The sequence below is a fragment of the Solenopsis invicta genome, chromosome 1 (assembly GCF_016802725.1).
Source record: "Solenopsis invicta isolate M01_SB chromosome 1, UNIL_Sinv_3.0, whole genome shotgun sequence".
Classification (NCBI taxonomy): Eukaryota; Metazoa; Arthropoda; class Insecta; order Hymenoptera; family Formicidae; genus Solenopsis; species Solenopsis invicta.
Window position 1 is genome coordinate 13,362,008 of NC_052664.1, and position 22,590 is coordinate 13,384,597.

The 22,590-nt window shown below is 27.9% G+C and overlaps 1 protein-coding gene across 6 annotated transcripts in view; it reads left to right on the forward strand.

Moving 5' to 3' along the window:
- Positions 1–22,006, forward strand: part of LOC105193390 (protein NDRG3) — a 37,286-nt gene extending 15,280 nt beyond the window's left edge. For 4 of the 6 annotated variants that reach the window (XM_026134940.2, XM_026134942.2, XM_011157822.3 and 1 more), the window contains 7 exons: positions 7,429–7,628; positions 7,799–7,919; positions 10,480–10,768; positions 14,170–14,439; positions 14,882–14,966; positions 17,572–17,616; positions 18,625–22,006. In XM_026134940.2, the coding sequence (XP_025990725.1) occupies positions 7,429–7,628; positions 7,799–7,919; positions 10,480–10,768; positions 14,170–14,439; positions 14,882–14,966; positions 17,572–17,616; positions 18,625–18,770 (1,156 nt within the window). In that variant the 3' untranslated portion in view covers positions 18,771–22,006. Of the gene's footprint in view, positions 1–7,428; positions 7,629–7,798; positions 7,920–10,479; positions 10,769–14,169; positions 14,440–14,881; positions 14,967–17,571; positions 17,695–18,624 lie in introns of all 6 variants that reach the window. The other 2 variants (XR_850593.3, XM_011157816.3) reach the window with 2 other exon arrangements.
- Positions 22,007–22,590: the final 584 nt, after the last annotated feature.

A 22,590-nucleotide genomic window follows, 5' to 3' on the forward strand; every position in this document is an offset into this window, starting at 1 on the left:
AGACTCAATAATTAAAATCTTCTTAACTAATCATTCATCTTTTTTAACGAATATCTTAAAATGATGTAAATACTTGCAACAAAAAATAATCTACATGAAGAAAGAAATATTTACGTTGTTTTTGGACTTTCTTATAATTTGGAAAATTTATATATAATATATATATATATATATATGTATATATATATATATATATACATATATTTTTTTGGTATGATATTAATTTACTGAATTAAATTGAATGTCTAAATGTATTGCTTATATTTTTAATTAACAATCATATTTTACAGCAAATTCGATTGGACTGCACTAATGCGCACTCGTGCATCCAATTGAATTCGCTATAAATAAATATGAAGATCTTATATATTAGCCACGTATTTCATTCATAAGTCGTGATTGCCAGAGTATTAACTATTATTATGTATAGAATATTTGAACACAATATGGAATCAATTAGATTGGATAAAATCGTATAAAAAAAGTTATTTATAAATTATTATTTAAAACTATAATTTTTTAAATATTAAAATTTAAAGCGGAAAACACACACTCTTGCATAGCTGCATAACCAAATGCATGAAGAAATTGATTGATTCATTTCTTTACTCATGTGCTAATGGACCAATACAATTTCTTTACGCATATGGTTATACCTCTATGCAAGAGTGTGTGCTTCCCGCTTTAAATTAACTAATTACATATTACATTTAGATTGTTATCTGTCCATGTGTTGCGTGTGTAGAATTACTGATCACATAAAAGTCTAAAGGTGCGTTTGAAGAGACCGCTATTAGCGCTATTTGTGTTTTCTATCTTTATCATTCATGAGATGTAAACAAGGATAGAATGATGCAAATACTGTCTTTCTGAACACACTCTAAATATAATTGATTAGCTTGATCTTAAAAATTACTATTTTTAAAAAAATTTCTAATAAATTTTTTATTCAAATTTTCGAGAACTTTTCTACTATAATATTTTAATTTGCAAATTACAAAATATGCTGATAACTCAAAATATTTTATACGAATTACTTATCATGAAAATTACATTACCATTTTCAGCTTAAAAAATTTGTCGAAAAACAATTCTTTCTATTTTATATAACATTTTTTACAAAGTCGAATAACATCACTGAATGTATTCATATAATCACTGTATAGTTTACTAGTACAAGTTTTTTATTGAAAAGGTTTCACCATATAATACTATTATATTATAAACGGATTATTAATAGATAGAGCTTTATGTTTTCACGTCGGTATACGATAGAGTAGGAAAAAGAACATAGTGGGACTTAGTTCTGACCGGAAGAAGCTGAGTGACGTATCGGAGATACAAGAAACCTCTCGCGCACGCAAATTAGACGTGTTTGGAAATTCAAGTAGCACTATGATACTACTGATAGCAAATCTTCATTACCGTGCGAGAAGTCGCATTATAAATATTATCATTAAACGCATTATATTATTTTCCTATCTTACACGTACATTTTTTGTGAATTATTATAAAACATTAAACGAAATTATCCCATTTTGCTCCCAAGAAATAAAAAATTAAAGTTTCCTACTTTTATTTTTTAGAACAAAGACCATTCTCATTATTTAAAATAAATGTATAAATGTAATAGCAACATTAATTAATACTCAATAGCAAAGATTTAGTTTTAAAGTTCAAAATTTAAATGGCAAGCGCCTTTATGACTTTAATATTTAGAATGTAAAAAAATGTTTTTTTACACTTTTTCTGGCGAATATTTTACCAGACATAGAGATTTAGTATTTATCGGTTCTATTAAAGTTTCTTTTAACACACGGATTACGTTTTTACGCTTGAAGTATTCATAGACTTAAAAGTAAATGGAACGCCATGCTGTGTATTAAAAGTTTCTCAAACACCTTTCATAAATGGAATGTTAAACTTGCAAGTAAACTATATAATAAAAAAAAAAAATATAAAAAAAAATCATTTTACACAAACTAGTTTTAAAAGTACACTTATACGTGGAAATATGATAATACATCTTTTTGTCAGTAAAGAATGATAACATTGTAGAATACGAGTACAGCAAAGAGCTGTGATAAACTATATGAAACAAGAAGTAGCTCATAAACACACTAACATGATTCTGATTACAAGTCTAGAGAAAATGCAATGTAAAAGAAAGAATAATGTTCTTGATTTTGAAAACAAAGAGCGACATGTCTGTATTTTCAAAAGAAATAACAATACTTTCTAGTAAATGAAAACAATTTATCATATAAAGAAAAGACGCGTATCATTTTTCTTGTTTGAAGCAAATGGAAAAAATATTTAAAAATATTTGAGTTAATAACATTACTAGTTTAATAAGAAGTTTAATAAGAAAAATATATATGAAACTTTGTTTGCATGTGACGATAAAAAAATTTATTATTTATAAATAATGAGTGTTAAGACAAAAATGGTAAAATATGGAAAATTATTATATACATTTATATCAGAAAATTTTTAATATTATTGAAACATATCATTAAAAAAATAATGTAAATTTAATTTTTTTAATAATTAGCTATTATAATAAAAATGTATTATTAAACATTTTAAGTCTTATATATGTACAAAGTAAATTTTAGCTTCAAGAGTCTTAAATTATGTAATTTTTTTGTGATTAAATATCGCATTAAAGATCAATGTTTGTTCCAATAATTAGATAAATATCATGGTATCAGCTGAAGGTTTTACTATTTACAGTTCTAAAATATTATCACACAACTTTTGTTAATTTGTATGTTATTCAATCTTTTGCAATGTCTAAAACTAAGTAGTTTTAAAGAAAGACAACTTTCTTTTAAATTTAAATGTTTCTGTTAAAACATAATACACTGTTCGTTATGACTTTGTTTTCTTTCTTTTCCTTTGCGATGTTTATATTTACATTCTGTATAGATTATTTAGATTATATGTAACGCAACCCTGACGGATGATCGGGCACAACGCTTTATTTTTATTTGTGAGACAGCTTTCTCATTTCCAAGTCGTGCATTGACTTAACTCAGTCTGTTTTAAGAAATACAAAAGAGAATCCGTCCAATTTTGCAAATGGAAGAACAAAGTTTCGTTTCAAAGCGCACTGGTTATAAAGCCTTGGCAAAAAGCGACAAGGAAGAACAGTACGTACCTATATATTTAGTATATCTTTATTTATACCAAAAGAAAATAGATAGTCGATCAAATTTCGTATTGAGCGGCCACATTTATCCTTTGTTATATCTCACAAACCTTATTTCTTTGTGATCAGAATTGTGTTTTCTTGCTCGCTTCAAATACTCTTTAAGATATTTATTTTATCAGTGATCGAAATAACGAAGAAATTGGCAGAAAACAATGCTCAAAATTGAATATTATTGAGATTTGAGATATTCGTGATTTATAATTATATATATATATATATATATATATATATATATATACATATATATATGTATATATATATATATAAAATTCTAAGTATAATAAGAATAACGAATTTCTTATCCATTTTTCAATCTTTACGCTTAGACATTGTTATCGTAATTAGAATCATTGTAAATAATGTGTTACAAATTAAAAAATCTAATTAATAAGTAAAGTACAAGCTATTAGTGCCACTCCCTTCTCCTCCCCACATACGTAAATACATACACAAGTATCTAAAATTAACTAATTGATTACATTTCTTTATAATTTTTTGGGATTGTGTAAAAAGAAACAAATTAGATTTATAAAAGCATTTAATTTTTATTACTGCTTTAATAATCTTTTCAACTTTCTATATATCTTCATTTCGTACTTTAATTATTTGGGAATATCGTATAACATATTAAACATCTCACTTTCCTTCTACGGCACGAGAAATATAAACGGTTGTTTTGAAGATAAATCGACTTTATGGAGACTACTACTTCAATAATTGAAAGTCAATTCAAATCGAGATCTCTATCAATCGAAAGTCCCGAAGTGCTTCGTAATCGATTTCATAGTGGATTTGTAATGACACGTTCGCTTTTATCGATTGCCAACGCCAGTCGTTACGACGCCGTCTGCGAAACGCGTCGTAAATTCGAATTACTTCCTTTTACTTTATAACTATTCACGGAAACAAACAAGTATCCTTTATTATCATTTTGCACTTCGTACTTATTAAGAACTAAAATAAAAACAAAATAAAAGAAAAACACGATTTTTTTTTACTTGAGAAATTATGGATCTCAATATCGTCGAATAATGTTGAACGAGAAGTTACGTAAATGTATTTATTAAATTACAGAATATTTTAATTTTGTAATTCTAAATGTTAATAATCATAGAGATTATAAACAAATACAAAAATTCTTGATCATATTTAAAATTAAATTATATATTTATATCATATTTTTGTAAACAAATACCTCTCGTTCTTCTTCGCTCTAATGTTGTAAACAAATGGAAACCAAATCTTGGCAAAAACATGACGCTAATAATAAGCTACGCTGCAACGCAGTAGTAACTCCAAAAATAAGTGACTATAGCATTAAATCAAGTACGACTACCCGAAAACGTGTGCGTGCAATCTATCTCACGTACAATGATTAGATAAGGAATTTAATAACGTGAATGTTATAGCGGGTTGCGCGTGTCGGGTCGGCACGTGGAGAAGCGAGAAAAACACGCTTTCTACGCGTCGAGTAAATGCACTGATGTAATATGTTACGCTGCGTTTATGTTGATTATGTAGAACAAAAAATTTCGATTAATGGTATGGAAACATCAGAAAACTCAAAAAAACGAAAGAATGGCTCCCTTGTGGGATGGTAATACTTTTGACAAGGTTCTTCTAAAAAGCAAGCTACTTCGCTGATATACGTACGCGCGCGTCATCGTGTAAAAAGGTCAAACGAGGTTTCTGACATTTTATGCCCTACTGAAATTGGGTTGGCGCCATGTATCCTCTGGGATACCGAAGTAGGTCTTTCGAGCACTAAGCGAATCCATGACTAATTGGATGTCAATGTAACTCCTCGGACGATTAAAGTGCTTGCCGCTATTACATGTTTAGAATAACATGGGGATATATTGCTTATCCTGAATTGAACCTGAAATGCATTTACAAGTAAAGCTCGTACGAACTTTAAGCTGATATAGAACTATCAATAGATTACGAGAAGATCCATTATAGATTATCTGTCGTCTTTCATTATATAACGTTACGTGTAATTTATATTTTATAAAGTATTAATATATTATCGCAACTTATTAAAAAAAGTAAATATTACTTTATTAAATTATATTATAAAATGCTTGCTTTAATCAAGTATTCCTTCTATTACATAAGTTATACAGTGAATACGTTAAGAACATCTTATAATATTTTCAGTACTTGATAATATAATTTATCTAAATAGTATTATTTCTAAAACATAATAATTTAAGTTATTATTCATTTTTTATTACGCATAATCAAATAATATTTGAAGAGTTTAATGTGAAAGTATATGAAATATGTAAAAGAAATGAGAAGAATTTTCTGATTGACCTAAACTTGATATCATATCATGGGATATGTTGATTATCTGATAATTATTATCTACTACCCATTGTAATAGTTGTAAGCCACTGTACAACATTTTTCAAACTATTGATTCAAATGCATGAAATTGTTTAATGTATAATTTAGTAAATATTATTGTTATAAATTTTGTGGATTTCATAGCCCATTAATTCAAAATCTGCTATTTGAAAATTCTGCCAATTTGAAAATAAATTATAGTAAGATGATTTTAACTTACATTTAAATCTTGAACCAAGAATTACTTTTTAACTGTAGCTTGCAGTTGAACAAAAACACTTCCTCTAATTTTCCGAGCCACCGAATCAGAAATAATTAACTCGAATCCAGCTTGATTGCTATGATGGTCCGTGTATACTCGAAGCACGTGACGTATGCATTTCATGATAAAATTAAAAAGACTAAAAACATATTCGGTAAGGTCTGCTCAACTTCACTTTGACCGACTGGGCGTGGCCTATAGATCGATACTTTAAAAAACGTCATTCAACATCTCGATTAACAAACAATATCTTACGTATCGTGCGAAAAACCTCTTACATAATATTCCGCGAGATAATTACGCTTCATTTTCAAGGATGTGTAGTTGACGCAAGTTGCAATAATACGTTCATAGCAAAATGAAAAATTGATAAACTTCTAGCACAAGCTGTTCGTATATTTTGTATAATGTATGATTTAACTGTGAAATATTTAAACTATATTTCAAATAAAATTATTTTATTATGTATTGTTACAAGATTGCTGTTAAATATGTTCGAGAAAATTAATACATATTTAGTGAATAGAAGAATTTCAAAATATGTTACTCTACTTAAGACAATTATAAATGCTGATCAAGTGAAACAAGATTAATATGCAAAACATATCAGTTTTTCAATGCAAAATAATTATGACCATAAGAATAAATGGCATGCTTGTCTTTGGTAAGAAAAATTTGAAATAGATTTAATAAAAATATTTATTTAAAGGACGTAAAAGATTACCATTTTCTACTTCAGCTACTTTTCTTGGAACTATGCTTTAATATATTAACAAAATAAAAGTATCAATTAAAAATTTTAATAACTTATAGCGAAGTCGACTAGACTACACTAATATGCTCTGATATTAAAATCATTATACACTTCATCTAATTTAAATGTAAAAATAAAATATAAATATCTCGAATAATAAAATATATGCTATTTGACTAAATAGCAGAATAAATTATATTGAGGATTTAATAGTTTAACTCGTTTATATAAATATATTAAACGTACTCGTATATCTTTACATCGATTTATGTATAATGCCTTTTATGTGTACCAATAATTAATACTAATGCGTCCAGTCAAATTCCTTTTTTGTCATCAAAAAAATTTTATTTATTTTATCATGCCTTTATCTTTTATTAAAGAGTAGTAAGAATATTTCAGATGTAATAAGTCGAATGAACAATAACGTACGTACGACATTTTTATCGAATTTATATGTTATAAATCTTACTAAAACTGAATTTTACAATAGCTTCAAAAATATGAAATTAACATCAATTTGATAAAGTTATCGCTTAACAGAGAAAATTTAGACGCTTAAATCATTAAAAATTATAATCATTTTTTATAAGCTTAAAAAAAATTAAGAAAATAATAGTCAAAAAATATTTTTGATCTAAAAATTATGCTGATTTATGTTCATATTTTACTGTCAAACATCTCATAAATACGTTACTTAAAAATGCATATTGATTTCTAAGAAATATGAACTGTAATACAATTTTATACATTTATTAAAATTATTATATGATTAATAATTTAACGGAGAAAACTTCACATACTGTTTTGTTAATAATTAAATGTAAATATTTTCATGTGCAGCACGATGCCTTCCGACAGCATGGATGACATCGAGCTAAAAAACATTCAATTGCAATTCCCAGCACTGCGATATCTCTCCAGAGATGATAGCTCTGTACGGGAAGAAAGGGTGGAAACCGACAAGGGAAGTTTGCTGGTAGCGGTGCAAGGAAATCGAGCGAAACCAGCTATCCTTACTTATCACGATCTAGGCCTTAACTGTGAGTAATTTATAACTGAAGCATAAAATGATGTAAAGCTATATGTAATGTCTCAATCTTACATATTTAATGTTATAAATATATTTTAATTAAATATTATTATTATTGTATTCAAGAAGTGTATATGAAAAATATTATAATAATTTCAAAATATAAAATTATTTTTACAGACATCTCGAGCTTCCAGGCGTTCTTTAATTATATCGATATGCGTGTTCTACTCGAAAACTTCTGCGTATACCATGTAAACGCACCCGGACAAGAGGAAGGCGCACCAACGCTACCCGAAGAGTAAGTCAATATTTTTTAATAACAAATAAAAAAATAAAAAAAAATATCAATTAATTTTTTAAAGCATTAGATTCCTTTACATTGCTAATGTCTGTTAAAGAACAATTTAATTAATAGTTAATAATCTCAACAAATGAATGCTTCTAATTAAGCTTTAATTATAAAATGCATATGTATATATACATATCGTTTAACAACACATTAACTCAATTAGCCCGAATCAGTGACCTAATTAATTTCTCAATTAGTCAATGTATTTTGTTGGCAACTTGTATTTACTTTTATAAATCCGCAAAATTCTGCGATTTAATATAAATTATATTCTTATTCGTTATATAAATGCATATACGTTATAAAATCTCTATCTATGCCATTTGTACGGATTCAATTCCATCGATTGTTACATAATACTTTATTTCCTCTATTTATTATTTCAAATAAAGCACTAAGATATAATTGAAGTACTTATATTATTATAAATCATAATAAAATATTTTGTATAATATTATTTACATTCTTATTACATATATCTTCTGCTCAAAACAATAATTTAGATTATTAAATAAAAAATTGATATTTAATCGGACAAACCAATTTTTGTTCTTTTTAAAACATTCCCCATTCTTTGCAACGTAATTGCGTCAACTCTTTACTCATTTTTCAAAGCACTTCGTAAGTTGATAAAGATATAGCATTCAGTTTCTTCAGCAAATTTTCTTTAACGTCATATGTCAATTCAAAATGCTTTCCACGAAGTGATAATTTGAGTTCTGGGAATAGAAAAAAGTCACAGAAAGTCAATTCTGGCGAATAACGGTGTTTAAAGAATGATATTTATGTGATGAGATAATAAGGAATAATTTTTTGAGTTTCTTGAGTCAAAAAGTTGTACAAAATTCAGTTATTTTGGAATAAGCCGTGTTACGACTCATTTTTCATGTCCAAAATATTGAAAATGCTATGTAATAAGCTTTTTGAGAGATATTAAGTTCCAGAGCAATCTCTCTTCCATTTATTCGCCAATTTTCAAGCCCTAGTTTCTCCACCTTTTTGCATACTTTCATCATTATTTGATGTCGATATGCGTCTAAATCGAGGCAAATTTCCAACCACTTTACAATCTTTTTTGAATGCCTTATACCACTCATACGTCTGTATTTTCAAAAGGCAATTGTTCCCATAGACTTTCTTTAATATTTAAGCTGTTCAGCATAAGAAATTTCGTTGTAAATACAAAATTTGAAGCAAAAATTTTGTTCTTCACTTTTTGGTATCGTAAAAATCACCGAGAATATCAAAGGCTGACTAAACAACTATTATAAACAAACTAATTGATATACTAAAAGTCTGCATGAAAATCGAGTACAACTATGCTAATTTAGCGGTAAAAAAAATTTCGATTTCGGTACAATCATGTTTAAATAAATAATTCTGAGTACTTTTTGAACAGAAGGTATATAATTATACAAGTAAAAATAAACGTTATATATATATATATATATATATATATATATATATGTATATATTAATATATTTATAAAATAATATAATAGAATTGTTCAGAAATAAATTCAAGATTTACATTGGTTTATTATTAACATACATTTAAATTATTAGAAATTAATAATTTTACGTTTGAGTACTTGTGTAAAATTTGAGTACATTTTTTGTATTTAAAAGTTATTTAATTTTTTATTTGCTTTCGATTTTTATGTAAAATCGCCTTTTGCAATTACTTATTTGTAAAATTTATGAGGAAAAAGTATTATATAAAATTTATTAAATATACTAATAAAATTCTAATAAATATTTGTATAAAAGTTCATCAAGATCCATTTATTAATCTAATTAACGAACTAGATTTTTTATTTTTTATAAAACCATGCATCTGAATTAAAAATTGCATTTTCTCGAAAAATTTTCTTTTTGTTTGTTATAACTTAAAAGAAAAATTAAAAATTAATAGAAATTTCCGTAATCAAAAGTTAAACATTTTTCTTAAAAATTTCAAATTGATTACATGACAAATAAACCATGTTTAAATTGTAACTACCGCTTTAAAAAAAGATGTTTTGAGAAAAATGTATTCAAAGTTTAATAACACTTTTTCAATGAAATTTTGCATTTTACTTTAAATATACATAGTTATATAAATATACACATAATTAATATAAATATACATAGTTTTCAAATCAAAACATATTATTTATTTATTTTTAAGTAAAAGTTTTACACGAGGTAAAAATGTATCTTATTTTTTGTTCAATATGTATTCTATGTGTCCTTAAAGCTCATATCAAAGTGAAACTTTTGATTCTCTCTCGCTCTGTTTTTCTCTTTCTCCTCAGCTAAGTATCAAGTTAAAGAATAATTTAAACCGCAATGCAGATTTACATGCGGAAATTCTATCAATCGGTTTTGTTCGCGTGCCAAATCCACCAAAAACTATATAAGCTTTAAATATTGATATATCGGTTTTCGATTCTCTTATTGTGTTTATAGTTATATAATATTCACTTGTTTCATAAAAAGATGATAACTAATTGACAACATGTTTCAGTTTTACTTATCCGTCCATGGAAGAGTTGGCCGAACAGCTGCTCTTTGTTCTTGGCCATTTTGGCATAAAATCTGTAATTGGTTTTGGCGTCGGAGCTGGTGCCAATATACTGGCAAGATTTGCACTCACTCATCCGGAAAAAGTAAATGCACTGTGCCTGATCAACTGCGTGTCTACGCAGGCAGGATGGATCGAGTGGGGTTATCAAAAGTTGAATGTACGCCACCTGAGATCGCAAGGCATGACTCAAGGTGTTCTTGACTACCTGATGTGGCATCATTTTGGCAGGGTAAGTACATAGCGTTTTAAATTTAAATTTAAATCATGACTCTCATCACGTAGACAATGTTTTAACGCTTTACGATTCACTGCTGGCATAATATTGTCGCGCGAATTTCGATGTTACGGATCATTGACGGCACAGTGCCGTTGTACAGTGGATCGGAACAATAAAATTAGTGAACATGGGCTAAAAAAAATGTGATTGTGATTTTTCTGTTCAAACTATGAAAAATGTAAAACAATCAAATTAAACAATAATACGTTATATTTGACTAACAAATTTGAAACACGAGAATATATCGAAGGCTTATGTCAGTCACAGTGGTTCTAAGTGTCGAATGATAATTTTTAATTTATACAATTTTTAATTCAAACTGCGCGCCACATACTTGTTGGATTTAAAACACAGTTATGAAGCCGGAATAGTAATATGAATGCTATAAGAAGCACATAATATAATATCTCCTCCTCCCCAGAAAAACAGTATTTAATATATTTTATTGCGGAAAAATAATTAAAAATTGTAAAAATTAAAAATTATTATTCAGCACCAAGAATCACTGTGACTGACATAAGCCTTCTATTTTCGTAGATCAAATTAAAATTCTTTAAATTAATTAATATATTTTTATTGATACTTGCTTTGTCACCATTATTTAAACATTAACAATGTTATAATTTTAAAATTGTTAACAAAACATTATTTTTGTTTATCTTTAAATTACGCAATAAAGTTTTATCTGTAACAGTGTCTGTTTATGCACGTTCAATCTGACACATTTAATAGTTGTTTTTTGTATATAATTATAAAACTTTACTTATATACAGTTACTTATGTACTCGTCTTATTCTTACATAGAAATATTTTTCTATTATCATAATTTTTTTTAATTTTATAAAAAATTGATCACATATCACTGAATTATCCAAAAACATGGGTTTACACTGTGACATTTTTACTTCAAATATCTGTGAAAATTAAATGCCCGAAAGTGCCCGTTTACGAGATATATCTTTCCATATTTTTAATGCAATAATTTACGAAGCATTTATTGTCTGTCATTCCTAACTGAGAATTATTTTAAACAAAATAACTGAAGCAAATTTTCAAGAAAGAATGTTAATTATTGCAATTCTTTTATTGTAAAAAATAAAATTTCAAATTTTCACGAGATGTCATTCAATATATTCGCACTTAATTATATCTTGAACTGCATCAAAGCTATGAATAGATTTGCTATAATAAGAAATGTTACATTTATAGATTCCAATGTTTCGATTCACTGTGCATGGCGGTGTGAAGATATTATACTTTACTAAAAACAAAACACAAAGTATAGTAATACGTGCTTTTACATCGGCACGTGTTTATAGTAAAAAATATGGCTCTGTTCATATCATAGCCATAGTTTGTTTCAATCAGATGATGTAATATATACACAGATAAAAGTTAAGCATGAAAATATCAAAAAGTTCTAAAAAAATTTTTCATGCGTGTATAATAAATAATTAGAAAGTTAACAAGATAATTTTTAATAAATTAATAGTATTTACCGTTAAGAAAATGTAAAGCATTACAATTAAATATTTATCTTTGTATAATTGTGGTTTCCTGCGACATTTTTATATAGCTAATACAGAATTATAAGTAAAAAAGTCTAATATTTTATATAATAAAGTTTATAACTTAATCCAATACATTTATACAATTATATTGTAAAAGATCTTTTTACTACGTTAAATATACGGATATTATAATTATTAAAATTATTTTACTATCCGAAGAATTAATGTAGCAAAATCCTTTACAAAAATTTAAATGAAAAATGTAGTTAAATTATAAAGTAAGAGCTTTAAGCTATAAAATTATTTTAAATACATTTTCCACTTAAAATTATTTAATTATCTTGGTAATGTAAACATCTTCTGTCCCTATTCTAATGTCTTTTATGGGAGGTAATCGTATTCCTAGCAGGATTATCTCTTCTAGATACATTCTATGAAGCTAATAAACTGCCGAGCTTTTATAAGGCGCAAAATAATGGCAACCGAGTTAGCGTTCATGCGCGAGTGCAAGATGAATTATCGACGACGGAGCTTACACTTTCAAAGGCTCGTTAGAACATCTCTATGGAAACTAGGGATTACACTGACAGTTTGCTTCGTTACACAACGTAAAGATTATTGCGTTCAAAGACGACCTCTAACCTTTGAAGAAACAAATATAAAGTAACAGCAAATATCGATTTAAAAAAAAAATAATGTTCATAACTTACATAGTAAAAAAAAATGTTTACATCCATGCTTTAATTTTTCGATAAGTTTAAATAAAAGAAAGTAACATAAAATTAATTTAAAATAAAATTTAATAATGATATTATTGAACAACAATATTAATAAACAGAAATAAAATATTTCGTTACCACTTTTACCTTTCATTGTATTGTTTTTTAAATGTGTAATGTAGTAAGCAAACTATTTTATGATATAGATGTTTTATCTTCAAAATGTACTGTTATGATAAAAATAAAAGATAACGTGTAGCATGATACATGAGATTAAAAGCTGATTGAAGATTAATGAAACATTACACACACACATACATGTACATTGAACTAACGGTATTTAGGTCGTTATCAGATTTTCAACGTTATTTAAAAAAAGAGGAAATATATTTTTAAACAAAGCTGAACGGACGTCATTGCTATTTCCGAGTTTTATATAATCCGTTGCTTTTTCTCCCATTTCACACTAATGATGGGGCTTGTCGGTTGTTTTTATCACCATCATGAAGCTAAGAAACCGGATCGTGAACACACAATGGCTCACTGATTGCAAGACCTCGAAACTTTTCGATCAGTATATGCAATATACATATATAGAAATATAGATTATTTTAATGGCAAAGTCGCGTGCAACTCGCATGCATTTTTCTCATTAGCAAACCACTTTACATTTCGTATACTTTTTTACGATATATTTTTTACGACAAATTTATGTTACAATCGATGTAATTTGTTTGTAAAAACAAAATTTAGAATATTTATTGACTAATGTAAATAAATATTAATATAAGATCAGTAGAAAGTTATAATACCAATAAAAATTAAAATTATTACAATGGTTAAAGAAATCGTCTTTTTTAGAAGTAAACTGATATTCGCAAACAATTGTATTGCTTATGACTAAAAGAATAAATATTTATAATTACATACAAAAAAGGAAATTGCATTAAAATTTGGAAAAATTATATTCTATTGAATATAATATAGATATTATTATAATTATCTTGTGAACTTCAATTTTACATTTTATGAATAACAAAATAAATGTAAACATATACATAGAATAATTTTAAAATAAACTTGCAACATGTAGCATGTATTGTAATCGACGTAATTTATGCAGGGGACTGAAGAACGGAATCACGATCTGGTTCAAGTGTACAAGAACTATTTTGAGCGTCGCGTAAATCCAACGAATCTCGCGTTGTTTATCGACAGTTATGTTCGTCGCACGGATTTGAATATAACTAGAGAATTGGACCCAACACGCAAGAAGGAAGGATTGACGCTTAGTGTGCCGGTGATGAACATCACGGGTGCGTTAAGCCCTCATGTTGACGACACTGTAACGTTAAATGGGCGTTTGGATCCGACAAACAGCTCCTGGATGAAAGTAAGTTTTTTAATTACACGATTTTATGAAACGCATAATGAAACGTTATATCTTAGATATAAATATAACTGAAAGAGAAAGAGAAAAAGAAAGTTTAACGGAAAATATGAATAAGTAATTATATTTCCTTAGAAATGAAAAAAAAATTCTAAATGTATTTTCTAAATTATATTAAATTATATTATATTAAATTTTTTTTTATATGCATCGTTAATGCATAATAAGTAATTTTGCATAGAATATAATTATATAACTACAATTAAGTTTACTATCGAATAAAGAACATAAATATCTCTTAATAAAATCGGATATGAATATATTGTGAAACTACGACCATAAATCGCAAAGTTTAGTAAAATAAAGAGACTTTCATAAGTTTGATTAAATTTTATTGCGAAATGTATTTCAAAACGTGTGGTCAAAACTATATCGTATCTTCTAGATATCGGATTGCGGTATGGTATTGGAAGAACAACCGGGTAAAGTAAGCGAGGCATTCCGACTGTTTCTTCAGGGCGAAGGATACGGTAAGTGAGCGTTTCGTGAACCACATTTCAGAAATTAATCCACCATATTACGCAATCAACAATTTTCATTAATCTTTAATGGTAATAAGCAATTCGCGCACGCGTCGTCGAGTTTCATAAAGAAATATCTCGTGATCGCTTGCAAGTGGAAGTGTGACATGTCAGTAATTACTGCCATTTATCTAAAATAATTATGTCAGAATGACACAAGATATTTCAGTAGAAATAATAACCGTAGAAAATATATTTTTTTGTAATTAATGACATACAGATGTAATGAAAGCAACAGAAAGAAAGAAACTATGACCAATCTGTTCGCCACAGATGAGTGTAAATAATCATGTGCGAAATAAATAACAAACTTCCGAAGCTTCGCAAGTGATCACATCATCTTTCGCACGACTACACGTCGAAATGGACAAGCGAGAAACTTTGATTGCCGTCATAGCATTAAGTTCACTTTATCGACTGGTACACCGTGTTAAATAAACGTTTGGCCTATTGCAAATACTTTACATATTTAAATATACTTCGGATGAATGTGTGTCTTTAGCCAACTATACCTCTTTTAATGATAGACATTATATGAGTAGATCACATATACAACGGATATTGATTGCTCATTATATAAATACCATAACTTTTTATTTTGTTATTGAATTTAAACAAGAAATTCACGCTTGCAAATTAATCAAATCGTTTTATCGTTGAAAATGTTAGGAAAAATTAATTTGTGCAACATTCAAGCGCATGTTTTTATAAATAAATGTATATTAAATTGTAACTATGTGAAATAGTTATTATAAGTTAACGTTTTAGAATTTTAAAACATTGAGAGTTTTCTTTTTCGACAATATAGCACACATATTTTATATTATGGAGAGTATAACTTTTCTGCTAAGAAGCTACTACACTTATATATATTTATAAAAACGTTACACATAAGTTTAAAAGTGATTAAATAATACTCTTTTTAATTAAATATGATATTATTTCATTCAGCTTTTTAATCACAAAAACTAATCACGAAACACTATGCTTTCTCACAAACCGATACATATATAATTTAAGATCTGATTATATAATTTCTAAATTATATACACACACACACACACACACACACACACACACACACACACACACACACACACACACATACATATATATACATATATATACATATATATACATATATATACATATATATACATATATACATATATATACATATATACATATATATACATATATATACATATATATACATATATATACATATATATACATATATATACATATATATACATATATATACATATATATACATATATACATATATATATATTCGTGTCTTTTGCTCTTTGTTCGGTCCTTTCTTTATTTACTAATTAATACAGAATTATAATAATTGATATAGCGAATAGTTGCAAATGACATTCAAACTATCGCGCTGACTAATTTGTTATTTCTATTATTCTTATCGTCGTTAATTGTTGTTGCAATTATCGCTGTTATACAAATGTTTCCATGTTGTACAAGTGGCGCTATATACTTAGACGTACTTGAATTCGGGTGTAACAGGGTTAATAATGGGGGTCTTCAATTATCACAACGCTAATTAAATGTGTACTATAATAAACTTGGCGAATAAACTGTTTTGTCTCTGTGTTAATTAATAGTAAATGTTACCTGATTACACCGTGGTTCAAATACGTGTTCGAACATGTACCTCTATTCGTTAAAAAGCCACTGGCTCGACTGATAAATAAAAAGTGACTTGAAAAAAAGATTGCATTGAATTCGTCTATAAATTTTACTAATACATTAATATTTTGAGATATGTTAGAAAAAAAAATGAGACAAAATAAGAAAAAATTATTATACATGTTCATCGACTTGCGCCTTTATTTCCCACGCGTCTCGGATCGATCGAGTGGTACGTATATATTATAACAATTTCAGCTGAATAGTAGCGTAAATAGTTTTTGCTTATTTGCTATTTTTTTTTTTTTTTATTATTTCGGATAATTCCGAATGCTACGATCTCCGTTGAAGACAATGCTTATTAAATGAAGTAAAGCATTATAAAATTCAGACTAATCAGCATTATATTTGTCTGTTGTCTGAAAACGACTCAGATTTAGATTTTGATTTTACAGTTGTTTCTTGTTTTAAAATCATGAGTATCTAGAGACAATTTAGAAGAGAAAGAAAGAGAGAAAACTAGAAAAAAAAATTATTTAAATTCCTGAATACTTACAAATTGAATTTCAAAAAGAGAATATGTTAATTTTTTTAATCATGTTATATGAGAGTCGGTAATTAAAATTATCAACTTTATTTGACATGAACCTGAGTCGAAAGGCAATAGTCATTTTAAATTAATCTTTGCATATTTCAACAAACACATTATTGTAGCAATACTTTCGGCGAATCAATTGTTGCACTATTATTTTGCTATATTCCACTCGTAATTATAAAGAACAATTGGCCTATCAATGTTTCGCACGAAAAATGCTTTCAATAGCAGTTGCGAATTCAGTGCGCGATATAACAATATTTCAATCATGATTTTTAAGAGATATTTGTTTCTTATACTTTTTAGTGGTGAGATCCCCGCGGAAGCCCGTGAAGCCGACAACACCCGAAGGTAATTGTAATTAGGAATTGAAGGCCGCAAGGAGAGTCGAGCGCGCAGTTGGTCAATTAGGCCACGTCTATATGTTAAGTAAGTCGGAATTCAAACTTTTTTTCGGAAGGTATGAAAGATACTAACAATTGTATGTCCTGGGCTACCCTGGACCCTTCGAAGATTCTCAAAAAAAAAACTAACTTTAACAAATAACCGTAACAATTTTTCTAATACCGTACTGATCTTGTCTACGCTGGTGACAAGAATAATAAAAGTCTCTATCTATCGGCTTGTATTAAACTTTTTCGCATATATCAGTATAGACATTACATATTTTATTCCTACACTTATTTGGTATCTGTAATATTTTTTTTCTGTATTTATTTTATTATTACGAATTTTTAAAACAAAAATTCGACTAAAGAATATCAGACGAACAAATGCACAGAGAATATTATTAATGCCCGGTGAAATAAATTTGTTGTAATAAATTGGTCTTACCGATTGAGTTCTTCTGTTTCATGGTTCTCTGTAATCGATAGCAAGGTACTATCTATTTGCGATATTAACAGAGACCGACCTGTTGCGCTACACTCTGATACAGGTGATCCAAATTGAAGTATTTACTTTACATAAATAAAAAGGGAATTGACTTATTTTGCAACAGCACACACTCATGTTAGATCATGTTTTTTGTAAAATTGTTTTTCAAAAAGAAACGACTGAAGAGACAGAACAAAACAATCTCGCACCTGGGCATCATAGAATAGTGAACAATCTTTACCAGTCCACGTCTCGCTATGCGCACACAACAGTCCACTAACAAAACACCTTTCTCGTTTTACTTTGCATGTGCGCTTTCTTTTATTTGTATTCTCCGTTCAGCGATTTTTTTTTTACATTTGTGTAACAAAATTCGAGCGAACAAACATAATTATGTACATGCGCGTTGCAGCCTCTTCAAGGCAAGGTAAAAAATAACGAAGCAAAATCAAAGATATTACCTATTGGTATTTTCATTTACAGTGGCCCCGCTGTCGCCGTTAAAAATGGCCGATTTCAGACTGGCATCATTGGAAGGACTGAATCACGTTTGCAGCAAGAAGATCGACTGGCCTACCGCGACCATACACATCACGGAGAATCCAATATCGGAGGCAGTCGTCTGTTAAATGTTAATCGTCGAATTCTACCAACACCCTCGATTTTCGTTACGTGATCAAAACGAGCATAATCGGACAATGACGCGATTCAATAAATTAGAAAATTTCAAGGTTTCGTCGGGCAACGATCCCTCGCGGCACTAATCGTTGATTTTTCTCCGGAGCTTTTTCATCGGCACACCACGTTTATTTTAATCGCGATTTGCGCTGAATCGACCACACGCATTCGTAATAAATGTTTAATTCTAAATGACTATAAGTTAAGAGCTTTAAAGATAGAATTTAATACGTAAAAGATATCAGATCTTTTATCAATATACTTGCTCGACATGCAATGTTGTAAAGGAACAATATTAAGGATAAATGAGAGAGTAATGTTACTGCTGCGTTATTGGATATACTATAAATTTTAGTTCTCTGTTTTAAAAATTTTAGTGAATGGTGCAAAACGTTTTTTAAAGTCATCGTTTATTTTTTACAGCAAAGACAAACTTCTCAATCGTTTTAATTACATTCATGATTATGTTCATTTTTTAACATTTAGTTAAATGAAAAGGTAATATTTTTCGTATGTTTTTTTTATAAATCTTTTAATATTATTACATTTTTACAATTTTTAAATATTCAACTATTTTATACACAATTCTATACATATATGGGAATATATTATATATTAACATCAAAACAAAGTTATAAGCATGACTTTACAAATACGTAATGCGTACTGATAACACGTTCATTAAAAAAGTAAAAGAGAGATTTCCTTCAATATTTAATATGTGACTCATATTTGAGCACTATCTTCAAAAAAATGATACGTTACTGTATAATTATGAATGAATTTATTAAAGAACGTCACAAAAGACTTCCAAAATGTAAAACAACACATCATTGAAGAAGGCGCGTGTTCGTTTTTCAAATAAAAAATAAATATTGCAAAGGACTGATAAAACATTGACAAATTGCAAATAACTTTTTATAAAGTAAAGTCAAATTCTATATTTCCCACAGTGCATATGATATATTAAAAATATCTTAAAATCATCAAAGATTTTATTAAAACATAATCTACTTTTGTTGTGTTAAAAGTTAATTTACAAAAGATTTTTGTTTTAATTAAAATATAAATTATAACTCACTTTTTAGATTACTTTATCACAGCGTTAAAAGTTACATTTAAATTTACTTTTTGTTCAGTTTTATTATTTACATTAAATCGATTCAATAAAGAATCAGTAAATCTTGTAAATTCTAAATTTATTATTTAAAATTGCAATATTTTTTTATTATTTTATACGAATTAATTTATTTATTATCATATAAGATTTTTTGAGATAAAATGATAACAAATATACATTGAAATCGGTATAAAATGCCTGAAATTATCTGAACGGATTACATATTTTCAATAAAACTTGCGTACATATTCTTAAATATAATAAAAAAATTAATGGAGTTTAAAACAAAAGATTGTTTGCAATTTTGTAAAAATTTCTTAAAGAAAATAATAGCTCCGCGTTTTAGTGTCTCTATCACAATTGTTATTCTTAAAGGGAGATGTCTCTGATAATCTAGAATCTCTGTCCCTTTAAACAAGATAAAAATTTGTTCGTTTATTATTTACACTTGTACGCACCGTTCGCATCCTTTCTTTAATTGATAACAAAAGAGACTGCCCGTATGAGGAAGAAAAAGAACGCATGTGAACGAATGCATATATGTAAGAGTGATATAGAAAGAGAGGATATACGTAATTAATTAACAAGAAATAAGAAATACAACAAATGTCGGGTTCAGTATTTCTGTGTGGTTTTACCAGGCTTGCTCGAGCCTCTAGCGTGATATGATAAGATGTGCCTGCTATAAGATGTTGTACGTAGCTTTTCAAAGTTTAATCATCTTTACTTTTCTACGTGTGTAATTCAAATGCGTCCCTCGAAATTCCTCACTTTTCGTGCGTCTTTTCTCTCGAAGCATTGCACTTAACAATCGGCATAAACATATTTTTCAAAATCAATTTTAATCGTTTTTTTTATTTACTCACACACATTCATAATACAATAAAATCGAATACATGAAACTTGTTCTACGACTTAATTACACATTTTAAATAAAAAGTAAATAAATAATTGAAAAATTGCTAACAGTGACAAAACAAGTTTTTGCGACTAATAGTATTACTTTAAACAGATTTTTATTAAAAAGAAAATTCGTTAATTTATGCGATTATACATTTCTCTGATTTCACAGCAGGTAACAATGATAAAAAATAATGCGAGAATGACGAAGGAAGTCGAAATAGCGGATATCTCGTGGGACAGAAGGTTTAACCTTTTCATGTGTAAAAGAGAGTTTATAAAAATATATAATAAGTGTACACACACGCGTTGTTTAGATTATCGCAAATTAAGAGGCAATGATAGCCGAGAACATAGGAGCATTAGGATTGTGGGAATACAATATGAAACAATTGAGGGAACGCACGCATTAAACGTTGCTAATGCGAATGCTATATGAGCATACATATAATGTAGCTTTTAAGGACTACCGATGCTCCGCCGTTAATCCCTTCGTTTCCAGATTGAAAAGTTTCCTTATACGGACATGGCGATTATTGGCACAAATTATTTGAACGCTCAAGACAACGAATAAGTTGTGAACTCGTACATCGACGTATTGTTGAATTTAATTAGACATATCGGCCAAGTTCAATACGCGATATCATTAAATTGTCCGTCGACTGATCAATTTTAATTCAAATGTTCGCCCATGTTATTCGCAAGACGCATATCAGTATGGTGAATTTTTAAACATTTTTCAACAATAAAAAATTCTACCGGATTTGTATCTACATTTTAATCGCATCAATGTTACTTGAAAGAAAATGCGATAATGTCGCTGGTTTCGAAGGGTTTAAAAGATTCATTCAGTACGCGTGATCGAGATCAATCGATTTTCAGCATCCACTTCTACCTCGTGAGAAGATAACACGATTTTCCTTTGTCGCACGATGCGCAAAGTTCGTTTTCGAATTTTCCACGCGGTATCGCAAAACAGATATTAGCGAAGTGTATTAATCACTCAGCATAAATGAGACATAGTACAGGGAATAAGCGAAATAAACTTAGACGGAGCTTGATTACATATACATACATATATATATAAATATATTATACAAGTTAAATGACACGTGCGCACCGAATATATGCATCTTGTTATTTATAATAAACGAATACAAAATTAAATAATAACATTATTTTATAACCTCTCTTGTATTCCGCCTATCTCAACATACAGTATTTTAATATGTCATATATAAAAAATATGAGAATTGAATTTAAAAATTATACAAATTTCAAATTTTGAAGTTTCTCGATTTTTCTGTAGATTTTATATATATTTAGAGATCTAATATTTTTCTTAGCACGTCCAAGAGCATACTTTGATTTTATAATAGCTTTTCAGAATTTTTTATTTTTGGTCAAATATTTAAAATAAATTTAAATTAAAATTAAAAAAGAAACAAAGCAAATGGAAACAAAAATAGCTAATACTGTTTTTAAAAGGTATAAAACAATTCAACTAAATTAAATAATGTATAATTAAGTACAAAGCTGTTACATTTTTAAGTATTCTTTCCGTTCCTCTTTCTCTCTCTCTCTCTCTCTCTCTCTCTCTCTCTCTCTCTCTTTCTCTTCTTATTTTAACTACTTTGTAATGAAAATTATAACAAAAGCTGAAAATTAAATCTATTCTAAAAAATAGATTTAATTTTCAGTTTTTGTTAAAATTTAAGATATTGCGACTATCAATTGCAAATTATTTGGAC